The 19,452-nt window shown below is 40.0% G+C and overlaps 1 protein-coding gene across 1 annotated transcript; it reads left to right on the plus strand.

Annotated features, from left to right (window-relative positions):
• Positions 1-16,777: 16,777 nt before the first annotated feature.
• On the plus strand, positions 16,778-19,015 carry LOC111897609 (uncharacterized). The gene is made up of 3 exons (XM_023893565.3): positions 16,778-17,312; positions 18,485-18,623; positions 18,712-19,015. Exons 1-3 carry the CDS (start codon positions 16,953-16,955, stop codon positions 18,894-18,896), a joined length of 684 nt encoding a protein of 227 aa, XP_023749333.1. The 5' UTR covers positions 16,778-16,952; the 3' UTR covers positions 18,897-19,015.
• The last annotated feature ends 437 nt before the right edge of the window (positions 19,016-19,452 follow it).

Raw genomic sequence — 19,452 nt, forward strand, 5'->3', positions numbered from 1 at the left:
TATTGCCCTTTTGTGACTAGATCTAGTGCTCCCATGGTCCCTTAAGCGAGTTAGGTTCTGGATCTGGACCCATGGAGGTCCAGAGTGCCTCTTTGTCCAAGCTTTATATGAGTCTATGGAGGTTTTGGTTTGGGATCTTTGTGTTTGAGGTTAAAACACCATTTATGAGTCAATAGGTGTGATATGAGCACCAAGACATAAACTTTACGTGATAAATAAGCTTGGAAAGACTGGATCTATGAGTTAGTGGAACAGATCGGACCTCAGAAGGTCGTTTGGGGTTGTGCATGGAATGCACTCGTCGAGTCCATTAGCAGACTCGACGAGTTGGAGCGGGTTGTTCCGTGTTTTCGAACCAGGGGTTGATTAACCGAGTTGGGTGAGTGACTCGGTGAGTCGGAAGGGATTCAGAGGAATCGGGTCCCCGTCGGGACTCGGCGAGTCCACGCCAGACTCGGCGAGTTGGGTTGACCGTTGACCATTGACCAGAGTTGACCGGTGTTGACTTGATAGAGTTAGTCAACCCTAGTTGGGAAAGTGTTAATTAGAGATGTATTTGTGTTATAGGAGGACTATAGCTCGGGAGATCGAGCACTAGTGATTTTAGGGATTTACGGGTTACCGAGATACGCGAGGTGAGTCTTCTCACTATACTTTACCTTGAGTAGGTAATTAGAGTTATGTGATACAGTGTTGTATGCTATATATGTGTTATGTGTTGCACTGCAATATTCTATGTGATTTATGTTGTGCATGCTACAGAGTTAGAACCGGAAGGTTCACAGAGATAGAGCCTGAGGGTTCATAGAGTTGGGTGCACGGACCCAAAGAGTTATAGCCTCGAGTGGCTAATATGTGTTATATATATGGTATTTTGGGGAACTCACTAAGCTTTGTGCTTACAGTGTTTGGTGTTATTTGTTTCAGGTACTAGTGAGGATCGCGGGAAGGCGCCGGCCTGATCAGTACACACATGGGATTTTTATGTTATGTGATCTTGGGATTGTTATATACTATGAATTTGAGTTTCAAACAATGATGTTTTTATGAATAATAAATGAATTATGTTTTTTATAAAATGAGAAAAATTGTTTTGAAATTTACGGTGTTACAAGTTGGTATCAGAGCCTTGGTTTGAGGGATTCGAGTACACCTTAGGGCGTATTTGAACTTAAATTGAGGATTTGAGAAATATTTTCAAAAAGAGTAAAAGATTTTTGGAAAACGCAGAGCAGATTTGTGTGTACGATCAGTCAGCGCCCGAACAGTGATTTCCCAAGATACCTTTATGTTATATATTTATGATAATGATATGATGTATTCTCGTGCTAGAGTGGGCTAGGTACTCCTGTTAGGACTAGAGTGGCCTGATTTGTGATGCCTTAGCCTAGGGAGAGGTGAGCTGCTATGAGATGCTTAAGAGTGAGTAGGTAGCAGCGAGGAGCTTTTCAGAGATCTGTTAGAGAGTGGATTATGCATAATAGAGTACTTGGGATTTGGAATCTGAAGAGGAGGACTTGGGGTGTATACTGATACGGTGCGGACAGTAGTATTGGACCCGTACTATTGAAAACACTGGAGTGGTGTACAGTTCAAGTAAGAATCTTCGGGATGCCAGGGATCAAGGAGGGATGAGTTATCGAGTGCAAGTATACTCAAGTGAATTTCTAATGTACCGTATGTTGTATTTCAGAGGTAGATCATGGTGAGGACACGTCATATGCCAGAGAGCAGCGGGACTAGTGATGAGGAGATCTGCCGGATCATCCATGAGGAGGTGGCTGCGGCCATCAGGGTAGAGATACCAGAGATGTTCGGGTCTATTAAGACCATGTTGATTGAGACTTTTGACGAGCGTTATGCCGCTCTTTCTGAGGCTGCTGTTGCAGCGGCCACCGCAGTCGTCGCTGCTGCTAGGCCGTAAGGGGGTGACTCGTTGTTGTTCAGGGAGTTCAACAACACGAAGCCACCAAAGTTTGATGGGACGCCGGATCCGATTGCAGCAATGAGATGGGTATCTAACATTGAGGGGTGTTTCTACACGTGCTCGTGCCCGGAGCACTTGAGGGTTCGGTTTGCGCTGAACCAACTTCGCCTGGGGGCGAAGGAATGGTGGAAGTTCGCGACAACACACTATTCTCCAGCAGAGCTTTCTACGGTGACCTGGGAGAGGTTCACCACCATGTTTCGGGATGAGTACGTTCCCTCGGTGGAACGGGATCGATTGGCACATGATTTTTTTACCCTCAAGCAGGGTACGGAGTCTGTGACGGTTATTACCAGGATGTTTCATGAGAGGGCGATGTTCTGCCCTGAGCACGTGTCTACTGAGCAGGTGCATATGAGTCGTTACTTGAGTATTTTGAGGAGAGATATTCGGGAGTTCGTGGCGAACTCCTCGTACCAGACATTTTCCGAGCTTCAGGCAAATGCCCGGAAGAGGGAGATCGAGCTAGAGACTCAGGCTAGGGAGGAGGCGGAGTCTCAGGGGAGGGATCGGCGACCGGCACAGTCCCAGCCGGCAGCTAAGCGGGTCAAGCCCGCTGATCCCAGAGCAGGGAGCCAGAAGGGCCGCACTTGTGGAAAGTGCGGCAAGGGTCATGATGGAGTTTGTAGAGCTGGATCTTGCTACAAGTATGGCAAGGAGGGGCATATGGCCAAGGACTGTCCTAAGGGGTTTGCAGTGTGTTTCCACTGCAACCAGACCGGACATTGGAAGGCCGAGTGTCCGCTGTTGCGGGGGTCAACACAGGGAGCTTCTCAGGGGTCTGCCCCTGCTGCTGTTAGAGTTACTGATAGTCGGCCGGTGAAGACCGAGACGCCGAAGGTTAGTGGGAGAGCCTTCCAGTTGACTGCGGAGGAGGTCCGCGCAGCGCCCGATTTCGTGGCTGGTATGTATTCTTTCATGTATTTATTTTAATGTTTGAGATTTTGTGGTTATTTTATGTTATGCGTAGGTACTTTTCTTGTGGGTTATGTACCTGCTTTGGTGTTATTTGACTCGGGTGCGAGTCGATCTTTTGTATCGTTGGCTTTTAGTCAGCACATCAGTATTAGTCGGGAGGAGTTGAGTCGACCTCTGAGAGTCTCCATCGCCGATGAGAGAGCAGTGCATGCCACGGAGGTGATTCGAGGGTGTGTACTCGAGATCTTTGGTGTAGAGTTTCCTATTGATTTGGTCCCGATTGCGATGGGGGACGTCTGTGTCATTGTAGGCATGGATTGGATGAGCAGATTTGGAGTCGTTATCGATTGCGAGCGGCAGTTGGTGACTATTCGAGACCCAAGTGGGGGAGTTCTTACGGTGTACGGCGAGGGTACCCGTCCCAATTCAGCGTTTTGTTCGGCTGCTAGAGCGAGACAGAGCCTACAGCGGGGCTGTAGTGGTTTTGTAGCATATGTGGTGGATACGAGAGTTGGTGCAGAGAGACCGAGTACGGTTGAGGAGGTTCCGATAGTGCGGGAATTCCCAGATGTCTTCCCCGAGGAGTTACCTGGTGTGCCTCCCGAGAGGCAGTTTGAGTTTTGCATTGATTTGATTCTGGGGGCAGCTCCTATTGCCAAGGCGCCCTATCGCCTTGCACCTCCAGAGATGCAGGAGTTATCCTTGAAGCTTCAGGAGCTGCTGGGGAAGGGGTTTATTCGGCCGAGTAGCTCGCCGTGGGGAGCACCGATCCTTTTTGTGAAGAAAAAGGATGGTTCGCACCGAATGTGCATAGATTATCGAGAGTTGAACAAGTTAACGGTCAAGAACCGTTATCCTTTGCCGAGGATTGATGATTTGTTCGATCAGCTGTAGGGAGCATCTTGGTTTTCCAAGATTGATCTGAGATCTAGATATCATCAGATGAGGGTGCGCGAAGAGGATATCCAGAAGACTGCGTTCAGGACTCGTTATCGGCATTACGAGTTCGTGGTGATGCCATTCGGGCTCACCAATGCACCTGCAGCATTCATGGATCTCATGAACAGGGTATGCAGACCGATGCTGGATCGATCAGTGATTGTGTTCATTGACGACATTTTGGTATATTCGAGATCCAAGGAGCAGCATGAGGAGCATTTGCGAGAAATCCTCAGTGTGCTGAGATCGGAGAGGCTTTATGCCAAATTCTCCAAGTGCGATTTTTGGTTACGAGAGGTGCAATTCCTTGGTCACCTCGTTAACCAAAAGGGGATTTTGGTCGATCCGGCCAAGATCGAGGCGGTGTTGAGTTGGGAGGTGCCGAAATCTCCTTCCGAGATCAGGAGTTTTCTAGGGTTGGCCGGCTATTATCGAAGGTTCATCAGGGATTTCTCCAAGATTGTTGTTCCTCTCACCAGGTTGACCCGGAAGGGTGTGGTGTTCAGCTGGGGCCCAGAGCAGCAGGCCTCATTTGAGACTCTTCGCCAGAGATTGTGCGAAGCCCCGGTGTTGGCTCTTCCAGAGGGAATGGAGGACTTTGTGGCGTATTGTGACGCATCGATATTTGGGTTGGGCGCAGTGTTGATGTAGAGGGGGCATGTGATCGCGTACGCATCGAGGCAGCTGAAGCCTCACGAGGTAAGGTATCCCACCCACGATCTAGAGTTTGGGGCTGTGGTGTTCGCCCTCAAGATTTGGCGCCATTACCTGTATGGGGTTCGGTGTACGATATACACGGACCACGAGAGTTTGAAGTATTTGATGGATCTGCCAAACCTAAACATGCGTCATAGAAGATGGTTGGATGTAGTAAAGGATTATGATTGTGAGATCCTTTACCACCCGGGCAAGGCAAATGTGGTAGCCGACGCCCTGAGTCGTAGGGCAGAGAACGCCCCGATTCGGGGATATATGTATGAGATTGACGGTGATGACTCCGGTGTTTGACACCATCAGAGGGGCTCAGGCTGAGGCAGTAAGACCGGAGAACCGTAAGAGAGAACGAGTTATCGGTCAGGTATCAGAGTTCATAATCGATAGCAGAGGGCTTATGACCTTCCAGGGTCGGATTTGGGTGCCGTTTGTTGGAGGAACGCGTACCATCTTGATGGAGGAGGCGCATAGATCGAGATTCTCGATCCATCCCGGGGCCACTAAGATGTTTCTGGATCTTAAAAAGGAGTATTGGTGGCCCTGTATGAAGAGAGATATAGCGTGGTTTGTCGAGAGGTGCCTAACCTGTCATAGGGTTAAGGCCGAACATCAGAGACCGCATGGTAAGTTGCAACCACTGGAAGTACCAGAATGGAAATGGGAGCAGATATCCATGGATTTTATCACCAAATTGCCGAGAACGGCGAGGGGTGTCGATGCGATTTGGGTGATAGTAGACCGTTTGACAAAGAGCACTCACTTTCTCGCCATTAGTGAGAGTTCTTCTGTGGAAAAGTTAGCAGTGGTATATGTGAGAGAGGTGGTATCGTGGCATGGGGTGCCGATCTCGATTGTGTCAGATCGAGATGTGCGTTTCACTTCCAGATTTTGGAAGAAATTCCATGAGGAGTTGGGTACGAGGCTGCATTTTAGTACCGCATACCACCCACAGACTGACGGTCAGAGCGAGCGGACGATTCAGATGCTCGAGGAAATTCTCCGAGCATGCGTGTTGGATTTTGGTGGAAGTTGGGACACGTATTTGCCCTTAGCAGAGTTCACCTACAATAACAGCCATCATTCGAGCATTGGTATGCCGCCTTTTGAGCTGTTGTATGGGAGGAGGTGTCGGACTCCCATTTGTTGGGGAGAGGTAGGGCAACAAGTGATAGGTAGCACAGAGATTGTGCTTCACACGACAGAGCAGATACAACGGGTCAGGCAAAGATTGTTGACCGCTCAGAGCCGCCAAAAGAGTTATGCGGATAGACGATGACCCGAGCTCGAGTTCCAGGTCGGTGATTATGTTCTCCTGAAGGTATCTCCTTTGGAAAGGAGTGATTCGATTCAGGAAGAGGGGCAAGCTAGGGCCCCGGTATATTGGGCCATTTAGAGTGATCGCGAGGGTGGGCAGGGTAGCGTATCGCTTGGAGCTACCTGCGGAGTTGGAGCGGATTCATAATACCTTCCACGTGTCTCAGTTAAGGAAGTGTATAGCCGACGAGTCGGCGGTAGTGCCGCTAGAGGACATTCAGGTGGATGCGAGCCTGAACTACGCGGAGAGACCAGTTGCGATTGTGGATCGAAAGATCAAGGTTCTAAGGAACAAGGAGGTGCCTATGGTACAGCTTCAGTGGCAACATCGGAAAGGATCCGAGTTGACTTGGGAGCCAGAGCGTGAGATGCAGGAGCAGCATCCGGAGCTATTTCAGGGATGAGACTTCGAGGGTGAAGTTAGATTCAAGTGGGGGAGAATTGTAACATCCGGAATTTCAGGTATTATATTTATTCTTTTTATTTTGAGTTTTGTGGAAGAACTCGGCGAGTTGGTGCGTAGACTCGCCGAGTAGAGACGCGATTTCTCACCCGGATTAATGACCGGACTCGACGAGTCGCATTGGTGGACTCAGCGAGTCCACGCTGTTTAATGAAACCCTAATTTCTCGGGTTTGGGGCCTATTTAAAGGGCCTTATGGCCGTCATTTGTGCTCACCAGCCCCCAGAGCGAAACCCTAGTGAGCTTGAGCGTTGGGAGTGAGAGAAGGAGCCATTGTCGACCTTGTAGGTGTTGTCTAGCAAGGGAAAGGAAGCTATAGCCAAGAGGAAGCAAGAGGGATAACTTCCTGAAGATCTGAGGTCCAGAACATCACGTTTGAGGTACTATTTTCGAACCATTTTCTGTTGAGGTGATGTTCATGTTGATTTAGGGCTTATTGCCCTTTTGTGACTAGATCTAGTGCTCCCATGGTCCCTTAAGCGAGTTAGGTTCTGGATCTGGACCCATGGAGGTCCAGAGTGCCTCTTTGTCCAAGCTTTATATGAGTCTATGGAGGTTTTGGTTTGGGATCTTTGTGTTTGAGGTTAAAACACCATTTATGAGTCAATAGGTGTGATATGAGCACCAAGACATAAACTTTACGTGATAAATAAGCTTGGAAAGACTGGATCTATGAGTTAGTGGAACAGATCGGACCTCAGAAGGTCGTTTAGGGTTGTGCATGGAATGCACTCGACGAGTTGGAGCGGGTTGTTCCGTGTTTTCGAACCAGGGGTTGATTAACCGAGTTGGGTGAGTGACTCGGTGAGTCGGAAGGGATTCAGAGGAATCGGGTCCCCGTAGGGACTCGACGAGTCCACGCTAGACTCGGCGAGTTGGGTTGACCGTTGACCATTGACCAGAGTTGACCGGTGTTGACTTGATAGAGTTAGTCAACCCTAGTTGGGAAAGTGTTAATTAGAGATGTATTTGTGTTATAGGAGGACTATAGCTCGGGAGATCGAGCACTAGTGATTTTAGGGATTTACGGGTTACCGAGATACGCGAGGTGAGTCTTCTCACTATACTTTACCTTGAGTAGGTAATTAGAGTTATGTGATACAGTGTTGTATGCTATATATGTGTTATGTGTTGCACTGCAATATTCTATGTGATTTATGTTGTGCATGCTACAGAGTTAGAACCGGAAGGTTCACAGAGATAGAGCCTGAGGGTTCATAGAGTTGGGTGCACGGACCCAAAGAGTTATAGCCTCGAGTGGCTAATATGTGTTATATATATGGTATTTTGGGGAACTCACTAAGCTTTGTGCTTACAGTGTTTGGTGTTATTTGTTTCAGGTACTAGTGAGGATCGCGGGAAGGCGCCGGCCTGATCAGTACACACATGGGATTTTTATGTTATGTGATCTTGGGATTGTTATATACTATGAATTTGAGTTTCAAACAATGATGTTTTTATGAATAATAAATGAATTATGTTTTTTATAAAATGCAAAAAATTGTTTTGAAATTTACGGTGTTACATTTGTCTAGTCCGAGGATTGTAAGATTTGACCCTTTTGTTTGTGTGTTTTGAAAAGGTGTTTTTTGTAGGTCTTGCAGGTGTGTAGACACGTGCAGGCATTTTGTGAAGTGATTTCGTAAACTCTTGAGGTGACCTTTTGAGTGTCGGAGTTGGCAAAATTCCTTTCCATTTTTGAGTTTTTGAAAGTGACTTTGGTAGGGTCGGATTAGGTAGAATACCTTTCCATTTTGGATTGTCTAATGAATAGACTTGAAAACCATTTGATCAAAAAGACTTATCCTTAGGGTCAGGTGATTTTTGAGCAATGTCAGAAACAGTAAACTCCTTCTTTTTTGTTTTCTTGGAAACAGTTGATTTGAAATGATAATTTGAGAAAGCAAGTTATTCTGGACTCTTTGACTTGGGATATTTCACAAATTTCTTTCGTTTTGAATGAATTTCCCGTTGCTTCCCACGGGAACGAAATTCTTCTTTAAAAGCTCTTTTTGCTTCGGTCTTAGGAGAACCGCAGTCAGTGACATTTAATTGTGGTTTCCTTAAATCTTTTGGAGATTTTGAAAAACAGGGACTTGATTCATCCGAACTGGAGAAGTCAGGACTTTGAGAACATTGACCAAATTCAAAATTTTCGATTGGTAATTCATGATTGATTGGTTCAATAGTCACAGAACTTTTGACTATGGTCTGCGGTGTAGTGTTTTGGACAACCGCAGAGTAAGTCTTGGTGGACACTTTAGTGGGACAATTGGGTAATGGGACGGTTTGCGGTTCATGACTGCGGTTAGGAACACTGCGTTCAGACTGTAGAGATGGGAAGTCTAATGAGACTCCAGGACTTTCTACAACAATTTCCTCATCGGCTACGGATGATGTCTGAGAATCAGAGTGATCCATGTTATCAACATGATTAGAAAATTCAGGGAGAATTTCCTCGATAACACAGTTATTACTCAGCTCATTGAGTTTACCAAAATGAGCTTGGATATCCTCCGGAAATGTTTTGTCATTGACTGGGAATAAGAAATTGCGTTCTGGAGGGACATAGGGACGTTCCGGTGTGAACCGAGGTGAGGAGTCTGTTACGGTTGGATACCCGTTGGACCAACCCCAATTAAAGGTGTTATCAACATTCCCATTATTAACAAGACTCTCAATGGCCTTAGTTTCATTAAAAAGCTTTTCAATTAAAAGATTTAAGCGTACAATTTCATTTTGTGCTAAATCTCTCTAATTTAAAGCTATTTCTAATTGTGTTTCGTTTAACATCCTAGCATCCTTTTCTAGCATCAAGTCCTTCTCTAACATTGTCATTTTTAGTCTCTTATTTTCCAAACGTCCTATAACGTGGAACATCTCCTGTGAAGCGATGTTCTTCTCATCTAAGGCTTTATTGTAGTCTGTAAGGACGGCAGCACATGTGTCATTAAGTGTGTCCAAGTAAGGTTGACAGTCATGAATGCTATAATTTAAAGTTTGAATCATAAGTTTTACTTGTTCCACAATGTTGAGAGTTCCATCTTTCGCCATATAGCAATGGTTCTTCTTTAGCTTGGTTGAGTCGTCTTCATCAGCAGTTTCCATCATACAGATCTTGCCTTCTCCTTTACTGCGGTCATCTTCATCTTTGTCTTCGGATTACCACACTTGATGATTTCTTTTTACTTAAGCAACGTAGGCTTTTTCCCTTTTCTTTGTCCTCCAGTTCTTGAGCCATTCTGAGATAGAAGGCTTTCTCTTTCACTACGTTTGCCTTGCAATCCTAAGCAAAATGGTTTTCTTTGTTGCACTTGTGACATATAACAATGTCACTTTTGTCTTCTAAAGAGGTACCGGAGTCAATTCATTGAGGCAGCGGTGGTACGTCTTTAGACTATGTTTGCTAAGGCTGCGGTGGAGGGAGAGGATTCTTGGTGGAACGAAAGTGATTATTTTGAAAGTTGCGGTTGAAAGTAGGGGTGCAAACGAGCCGAGTCGAGCCCAAGCCTGGCCAGGCTCGGCTCGGGCTCGTTTAAGTTATATAAGGCTCGAGCTCGAGCTCGGCTCGATTCGAGCTTCCTTGTACTGAGCTCGGCTCGAGCTCGTAAAGAATTATACAAGCTCGGCTCGGCCTCGGGCTCAACTCGTTTTATATCTGATGTGTCTAAATAAGCTTAAGCTCGGCTCGAGCTTGTTAAGAAGCTCGTTTACTAATACCCTAAATCCATAATTCCCCTAATATGTTTTTATTTTAATATATATAAATAATATTAAATTATATTATAGAAAGGCTCGTTTAGGCTCGTGAGCCTAATCAAGCTTAATGACATAGGCTTGAGCTCGAGCTCGTTTAATAAACGAGCTTAATATTAAGCTCGAGCTCGGCTCGAGCTCGGCTCGAGCTCGTTTAAAATCGATTTCGAGTCGAGCTTTTAGCGATCCGATATCGAGTAGCTCGCGAGTAGCTTGGCTCGTTTGCACCCCTAGTTGAAAGGTGGTCAGTTGTATTGTTGATTTTTACGAAATGAAGGTGGTAAGCAATTGAATTTTTGACTGACAAGGGCAATGGCATTTTGAAACTCTTCTTCATCGTCATATTCTGAGTCTGCTTCATATAACTGCGATGATGAGTCATACGAAGTGGGATAAGTTTGAGTGTGAGGTGATTGAGCTACAAGAGCAAGCGGACCTCCGAAGTCTAAGCAGTCCTTGAGTACAGTAGACTCTTGAGCTTGCAACTCTCCATAGAGCTTATAGAGGGACAATGAATGAATCTTCCTATCTCCTTGAACAATCATTTTGGCTGTTGTCCAGTGTCTTCCCAAGCCATTAAGGAATTGTAGGTTTGTTTCATGATTGCTGCGGACGGTTCCCGAATTGGATAGTTTTGTGACAATCAAGTTGAATCTCTTAAAAGAGTCTTCCAAACTTTCACCGGAGTAAGCTTTGAAGTTGTTGAATTCGTTGAGGGTCGTAGTGAGCTTCTTGTCTTGAGCCTGCTCTGAACCTTTGTACAAGTTTTTGAGAACATCCCAAATCTCCTTTGCTGATTTGCAGTTTATGATGATGTCGAAGTTGTCAGGAGCAACTCCACAAGAGATTTCATAAAAGGCAATAGCATCATTTTCCATCTTGTCAAGATCATCTTTGGTGGGACGGTTCAAAGCTGGTTGACCTCCTCCTAGCCTTGATGTGGCTCCATCAGTTTGGACTGGTGTGAGGACTAGAACATGTGGTCCTTATTATATAGAATTCCAAACATCTCTACCAAGTCGTCTGAGATATCTTTCCATCCTTTAACACCAGTGATGGTACTCATTCGCAACTAGTATTGGGGCTCGATTAGAACCACCAACACTGTTGGAGACATTTAATGATAACGATTGTGCCATTTTGAAGATTTTTGTGTTTAAGAAATGAGCTTCAGTGGTATAGAAAGCTCTTTGAAAAATCAGAGTTCCGATTTTCAAAAAGCAACCACTATGGCTCTGATACCAATTGTGGAGAGAAAAACTTTGAGACACACTTGAACAAATCGTTAGAACAAGTATATATCGGAATAGTTAATCTCGAAGCTCAACAATAATATTAAGTGTTAGAAGTTAGTGAGTTAGATGCGTAAAAGTAAAGGAATGTAAATGACAACAATTGTTTTATCAAGTATACACATACGCAGATTCACAACAAGGAATGCATTCAAACCAAGTTAGTAAATGAGATCTAGCTTAGTGATTAAGTCACAAGTGACTTGCTCTTTAAAGAGATGGTGATTGATTATGAGAGTAAGAAGGTTTGATAAGTAAGATAGAATGAGAACTGATGTGTATTAGAATTTGATGAGAGATTCACATCGATACCGATTACATGAGAAATGAACTCTATTTATAGAGACAAGTTTACAACTCTAAAAGCAGCCATGCAAGGCATACTGGATATTAGAGTGTTTTACAGAAAAGACAAAATAAACTAAGTAAAGATAACGACTACGGTGCTGAAGACTTCGGATGGCCGGATGATAAGATTGCTTGACTACGGTGGCTTGAAGACTGCGGTAGCTAAAGTTCAAGAGGGTCACTTTTTTGATTCAACAACTACTCTGGAAAAGGATTTTCGTATCCAAAGTACCTTTCCTTGACATAATTCCACATCCTTCTACAATCCTAACTGATGACAAGGAACCCAAAATACCCATAATTGAAACAAATAGATACTCACTTCATTGCTCTACTTAATACTGAATCAAACCCGAGTCTACTATAGATTAATTCCACAATCCTGTTAATTAGGGCAATGTACCCAGAAGCCATGATACACCATAAATAGAACATGACGATAAATAGGAACATTAAACGATCCATGATGCACTGGTAACAACCTAACAATCCACTCTTCTACTGAACTAATCGATAATACACACACCAAATTCTGGAGTTGACTGACAGACCCACGATATAAACGATCTATACCCTGAGCTGACGAATTCTTTAACATCCAACACTCAACCTGAGCAATTTAACCACCTCTTTACCAGTTCATCGGCATCCCTGAAAGGGACCACTAGCTACAATGAGCTCCCTGACCAAAAAATTCATGCAGTGAAGACAACTAGGGAGTACGCACCGCATACTAAACTTGTACGCCCCGCGTACTGCTCACTGATGCGGAATATACAAGTCGTGAAGCCTGATCCATGCATTACGCTGAGCATACTCCTACGTATGCCCGACGTACTCGTTAGAGGGCCAAAACTCAAAATAAGCTTTTAATGGTTAAGGGAATAACGTCCAAACACAGATCTGACCTTTATGAGGTATCTTAAGTCATAAAATTCCTGAATTTATGACTTTGCATGGCTTAATGAGGTCCAAACCATAATCTAAGCTTCCTAATCTTCATAAAAGATCAACAATACTTGCATGAGAGGATAAAAGTCCACAAGATCCAAACTTTATGACTTAATGACCTCAATAAGGACCAAATATGAGGCCCAAAGGTTTTGGAGTAGCTTCTACTCATAAGAACCACCATCATAGGACCAAAACCTGATAAACTACCACCCAAAACAAGATCTATACAAATGATCCATCAAGATTGAGACTTTATACTTCCAAAAGATGCAGGAAGAAAAACCAAGCCTGGGTTTACAAGCCCCAAGCAATAAAACTCTCCTTCAAGAAGCTCCTTCTTCTTCAATGATCACTAAAACACATGAAATCACACCAAGAACTCAAGAATCACTATAATGGGGCTAGGGTTTCATATTTAGGGTTTAACGGGATGGAAGCTGAAGGTAAGAGGGTTTGGAGTTAATTTAAGGCCATTAAATCGGGTCCATGACCCTAAATTAGGGTTTGCACCTGACTGGAGTACACCCTGCGTACTCCAAAGAGCACTGCAATCCTCCTACCTAGTACGCCCAACATACTAGGCTTAGCCCTAAAACCACCAAACTTCCAAAGCCTATAACTTCTTTGTTTTAAGTATGATTTCGACGATCCTTATATCCCCCGAAAGGTAATGAGAAACTCTACACTTCTATCAACTCACTCTCGCCTTAAAATGTTTTAAAGTTAAATCCAAAATTCATAAAAGACCCGACCTGTCACTTTACAGATATACCCTTGGGCTCCAAAACACCACCCAAACTCTCGGATCACCTAATCCACATTAACCACACCCAAAGGGGTCTAAATCTCTCATTCTCAAAGCCCGGAGGCTTGTGATACTTGATATTCGGTTCACGACACTTAATTATGAAACGACTTGAAACAGGGGGTTACATATCGGTCGTAGAAATCGAAAATTAAATGCCTAAAAAACTTTCATTTCAGTTATTACGAATTAATAAATTAATTAATAATTTACAATTTAATTTTCTAATTAATAGTTGAAAAATATTATAATTACTCAAGAAGATCACAAAGGCCAATATCATATCTTTAACAATTAAGTATTATGTAATCAAAGTCTAATTCATGCGTAATTAGGCTGATCCGGCCACATACAACAAGCTTATTAATCATAGCCCAATTATTTATCCATATTGATAATCTACTAGAACTTAGGCTTATAAGGAAGAGCTTTTTCCTTGTTGCTTCCACTGTGGGACAAGTTCCACAATGCTATATTTTAGGCTATCTGGTATGGAGGAAAAAGCACACATAGGAATCCAATGTGGAAGGGGTTTCCACTATTGAACATTACCCCAAAGTCTAGTAGGTTTCATGTGGAGTGAGGGTGGTTATGAGTCTTCTCTCTCTCTTTCTCTCTCTCTTTCTCTCTCTCTCTCTCTAGTGAACACCATTTCCATGACCTTGTGAAATGCTTGTGGAATGGTTTGATGATGAGGTGGATTGCATTCCACACGTGAGGATACCATATAGCCTCATATACAGAGTTCCAACACAAGTAACACTATCGAGGATTGTTGTAAGGAATTCAGGAAACACATCAAACATCTACATGATCGTCAATCAACATTAGATTACTCATCTCCTAGCATCGTCTGAAAACTCATTGCATTCTCGCTGAAAATAATGGATCAAGTCGAAATATAATGTTCTTATTGGCATGATCAGATCTATATTTCAAATTCACTAAGAAATAATTAAACGCATCCTATCTACTTTCAGGACAACTATCGGAAAGATAACTTGCAAAAACACAACACCTCCCTTAGAGATTCGTCAAAAAAATCCATGAGCATAACCATTGAACGATATCTTTTTGGGCATGTTGAAAATTATCCTAGATGTTTCCACCTTCATTTGAATTGTCCTAACTCACGCAGATAAAAAAAAATGCGTCATAGCTGAAAAATCATGTATAATCACAAATAACCACAACACACACATTCTCTCTGTCTCTCTCAACTTAACAGAAAACAAACCATAGAGCCCATTCAATTGTTTAAAAGTTACTTAATTCATCCTTATAATGTTACAATTTAACCCTTTATCTTATGTAAAAAGTTATAAATTTATCTTTTTACATTTTTAATTTCTAACTTATACATTTTTTAAATTTTCGCTTGTAAGCTTATTTTTTGTAAATATATTATCAAAACTTTATATTTAACAAGTTATACTGTTAAATAGATATCATTAATATCTCGAAATCAATAATAGTATTGCATCTTCTACTCTAATAAATGAAGAGTTTTTTTTGCAACATGTCACATTCCCATTCAAATTGTCAAATGTCATTTTATGGTTATTTTGAATTAATTTTTTTTTTCACATTTCATTTTATGGGTTATTTTATCTTAATAAATTTCACATAATACTTTAATATAATAACTACAATACATCTACTCTAATAAATGAATGTTTTTTGTCACATGTCACATTCTCGTTCAATTTGTCAAATGTTATTTTATGGTTATTTTAAATTAATTTCTTTTCCACATGTCATTTTATAGGTTATTCTATTTTAATGAATTCCACATAATACTTTAATATAATGATTACAATAAATTTAGTAATAAATTAATATCAATTTTATTAATGGACTTACCTTTTTATTTCAAAACATCCAAATTAAAGTTCATTAGTTTATTTTGTTTATTTATTTAAATTTAAAAGATAAAAAAATCAATTTTAATAATTCATTATTTTTCTTATTTTCTTATAAATCCAAAGTTCTTAAATATTTAGACATTTATATTTAATCATTTTTAATTAACTCATGTAATGCATGGGTCTTAGACCTAGTATTATTATAATTACTAGGTATGAGACTCATGTATTACATGAGTTTATTTAAAAAAAAACTAAATATAAAATTCTAAACATTTAAAAAGTATGAATTTATAAGAAAAATGAGAAAATATTGAATTATAAAAATTAAAATATTTTTTTTCTCTTTTAAATTTAAACAAATAATTTAGATAAATAAATAAAGAAAATTAATGAATCTTTAATTTGGTAATTTTGAAATTAGAAGGAAAGTAATTAATGAAATTGATATGCATCTATTATTGAATATAAATATTATCTACAATTTAATAAAATGAAAAAACCATAAAATGACATGTGGAATAAAAATTAATTTAAAATAACTACAAAATTACATGTGGTAAAATAAATGAGAATTTGACATGTGACAAAAAAATCTTTATTTATTAGGGAGGATATAATACAAGAAATAAACACATAATTTACATTGCATTGATAATATTCATAAATTAAACTCATCCAATTAGGAATAGATTAGGATAATGAGATAATGTTTTCAAAAACGATTTTGCATGGTATTTTTACTATTAAATTTCCGATCCGGTTTTATTTTTTAACCCGGTTTTGTAGAACCTGACCGGTGTTAAGAACCGAGACCGATTTTTCTAAAAGTGAAGAACCAATAGACAAATGTTATTACTAAATTCGGTCCGGTTCCGACGGTTCTAAAGTTCATCCCTTTTTTTTTTCTTTTTATCAATTTTTGGACAAGCTTTAAAGAGTTGAAAGTTTTATTTTAGTTTAATTATTTAAAAAAAATTGTCTCATGGTGTTGATATTTGATTTTATTTGACTATTTGTTTTAACTTGTTTGCTATCCGCTTTAACCACTAAAACAACAAACCGAATAAAAAGAAACAAATCAAACCGAATCTTATTTGGTTTTGGTTACTGTTAACTTAAAATTGTTAAAAAAAACCGATTAACTCGAACCTATTAATTTCCGTATCAACACTGTGTGTCCTCTTTTATATATATATATATATATATATATATATATATATATATATATATATATATATATATATATATATATATATATATATATATATATATATATATGATTTTAACATTGTTACAAGAAAACACCAATTTACACAAATAGACATGTTTCACTTGTAAGACACTGAATTTGTTTATGCTTGTTACATGTTTTACATGTCGACACCAATTTGTTTCGAGTAGACAACACAAATCTCATATCATATTCGTATGTGTACCAAATTACAGGATCTACTTACACAGAGAACTAGTCCAATATCCTATGCTTTCATTTGTCTTACTTTTCATAATTTAGGGAAAAGGAGGGTCTAGTCCTTATATCGTAACTCCTAACAAAAACCAAGCAGTCAAGCCTTCAAAACAAGAAAGTAGATCAATGGGTGCTTGTAGCCCACCAATTTCCCATCTTCTTCCCAACCCCAACAAAACCCTAATCACTGTCAACAAAAGGAAGCCCTTGTTCATCATCGTTTCCTCATCTTCGAAGCCCCAATTAACAATACAAAGGAGACAATTACTGTTGCTTTCTCTTCCAATTTCAATCACAACGATTCAGCTGAGTTGCTATTCGGGTTCAGCTGTTGCAGCGTCTATTTTCGATCCGGTTACGGATGCCGAGAGAGCTGCGAGCTCGGAGGTATCCCGGAGAGTGGCGGAAGCGGTGGAGCTTCTTGAGAAAGGCAGGGAATTTCAGGCCCAGGGTGATTATGTCCAAGCTCTCAAATACTTTACACAGGTATATAATAGTTCTTTCACTTTAGTAAAATAAAATCAAAGATGCATTTATAAATGCAAAAAATTGAAATTACAATGTTATAATTGGGTATAATTCACAGAAGAAGTATAATGCAAAAAACTGAAAGTATAATTCAGTTCTAGAATGAAATGAAAGTAGGATGCTATAATATACAAGTAAATAAATAAGTGAATTTGGATTGGGAACATTATTTCATTCAGAGAACCAAATTAGGAAGTGTTTAATTTGTTTGGAAAATAGTGAGTAACTAAAAATGGTAATTGTTGAGATATGTGTGATGTCGCATGTTGTAATTAGTAGCTATTGGTGTTGGTCTACAAGATTTGATATTCTAGTAAGGGTATTTTTGGTATTTGATAAATAGTTGAAGAATTACATTAAACATTTGTCAAAGTCAGACTTGTAATTTAAATGGAATTTGATTTAGAAGGGTTGTTTAGGAATGTACCAAATAATCAAATCATTTCCAATAAATTATGTGTCAAACCAAATGTTCTAATTTCTTTGACTATATAGAGTGCTTTGATGCTGTTTTATGTCCATAATATTCATTTCATTTTTCTTATATTGAAGTGTATTGCTGTTATTTGAATAGTAATGAGACATTTTCATTTATCAAAATATGAGATTGGATTTCTTTTTATTATTGTAAACAAAAAATAAACTTAATACACTTGTGGTATTTAAACTTACAACCCATAGGTTGTAAAACTTTACATGATGCCATTAGGCCATAGGCCTTTTGGTTTCTTTATATCATTTCTTTGAAGGGTATTTTAGGTATTTGCTTAGTAAGCAAACTTTCCCGTTAAAGCATATGTCAAATCAAACATTGTAACCTATAATCTCGTTTTACTATTCAAAAGACTATTTCCGAAACATTTTTTTAAAGAAGAAACACTCATATAGTCATATAAGGATATCTGGATTAAGGTCTGATTCTTTTCTTTTCTCATTAAGTCATATGTATGGATAAAGTGTTGAATGGATAAAAGATGTGAGAAAAAGCTGAATGAAGACTTTTTCTTTTTTGTATCGAATGAACTGTCTGAATGAGAGTAAATGACCCTTTTACCACATTTGTCTAAAAGTGATACTAAGAATTCATTTATGAAGGGTATTTCAGACATTTTTAATTTCCTAATTTTTAGGTTGTAAGAGAATACAAAGACTTTGCTCTTTCAGAGTACGCAAGAGTTGGTAGAGCATTAGCCTTATATGAAGTTGGAGACAAAAACGAAGCAATTGCAGAAATGGAGGATGTTTCCATTTCTTTAAAAGGAAGTCCAGGTAATAAATCAAAATCTAAATTATCACTGTGTGTGTGTGTGTATTAGTGTGTGTATTAATATTCCGTATCTATGTTTATTGATTACAGAAGTGCATGCAGCTCTAGCAGCAGCATTATACTCTGATAAGCATGCACCTGTGCTTGCTGAAAACCAGTTCACAATAGCAACTCTTCTTGATCCAAAATATACGGATCTTGGATATGTAAAAGATACAAAGCATTGGCCTCCAAGTTTGGTTCAATCTTTACAAGATTTTATTACATTATCTTAAGGTGATACACACACTACAATATAATATATATATTATAGTATTTCATTCGATACAAGAACATGAAGCATACAAAAATATACGTGTATATGTCCTTGTTTTGTGCAATTTACTATTTCATATATTAGAGTTAGGAATGAACATGATTGAATAGGTTGTACTGTGTTTGACATGCATTGGACTGGGACTGATATCAATGGGGATAAAAATTGCAATTTTTTTGTTACACCCAAAAAATTGGGACCCAGATGTACAAAAGACGTTAATGCCCTCGTCATCCTCATCGTTATTATTAGCCATTTAGCCCTAGAAAGTTTGTCTGGTTGTGTTTAATTAACAAATGCAGCATAGAGCTATTTTGTAGGGCTATTATTATTTATTAATGATGAGGATGTGGAGGGCATTAACGTCTTTTGCACAGATGAGAAATCGAGAGCGAGTAAAAAAATTCAGTTTTTGTCCATATACATCGGTTCCATTTTCAGTCTTATTGATTAAATTTCAATCACTTTTTCTTTGCAAAGTTGGAATTCTATAACATGAAAAGAAAGTAAAGAAG

The sequence above is a fragment of the Lactuca sativa genome, chromosome 5 (assembly GCF_002870075.4).
Source record: "Lactuca sativa cultivar Salinas chromosome 5, Lsat_Salinas_v11, whole genome shotgun sequence".
Taxonomy (NCBI): Eukaryota; Viridiplantae; Streptophyta; class Magnoliopsida; order Asterales; family Asteraceae; genus Lactuca; species Lactuca sativa.

What these genes read in the sequence shown, in the direction of transcription:
- LOC111897609 (XM_023893565.3), top strand. Translation starts at nt 16,953, where the DNA reads ATGGGTGCTTGTAGCCCACCAATTTCCCATCTTCTTCCCAACCCCAAC. An exon ending in CTCTCAAATACTTTACACAG is followed by an intron (nt 17,313 to 18,484) that starts GTATATAATAGT and finishes CCTAATTTTTAG; the next exon opens with GTTGTAAGAGAATACAAAGA. An exon ending in TTCTTTAAAAGGAAGTCCAG is followed by an intron (nt 18,624 to 18,711) that starts GTAATAAATCAA and finishes TATTGATTACAG; the next exon opens with AAGTGCATGCAGCTCTAGCA.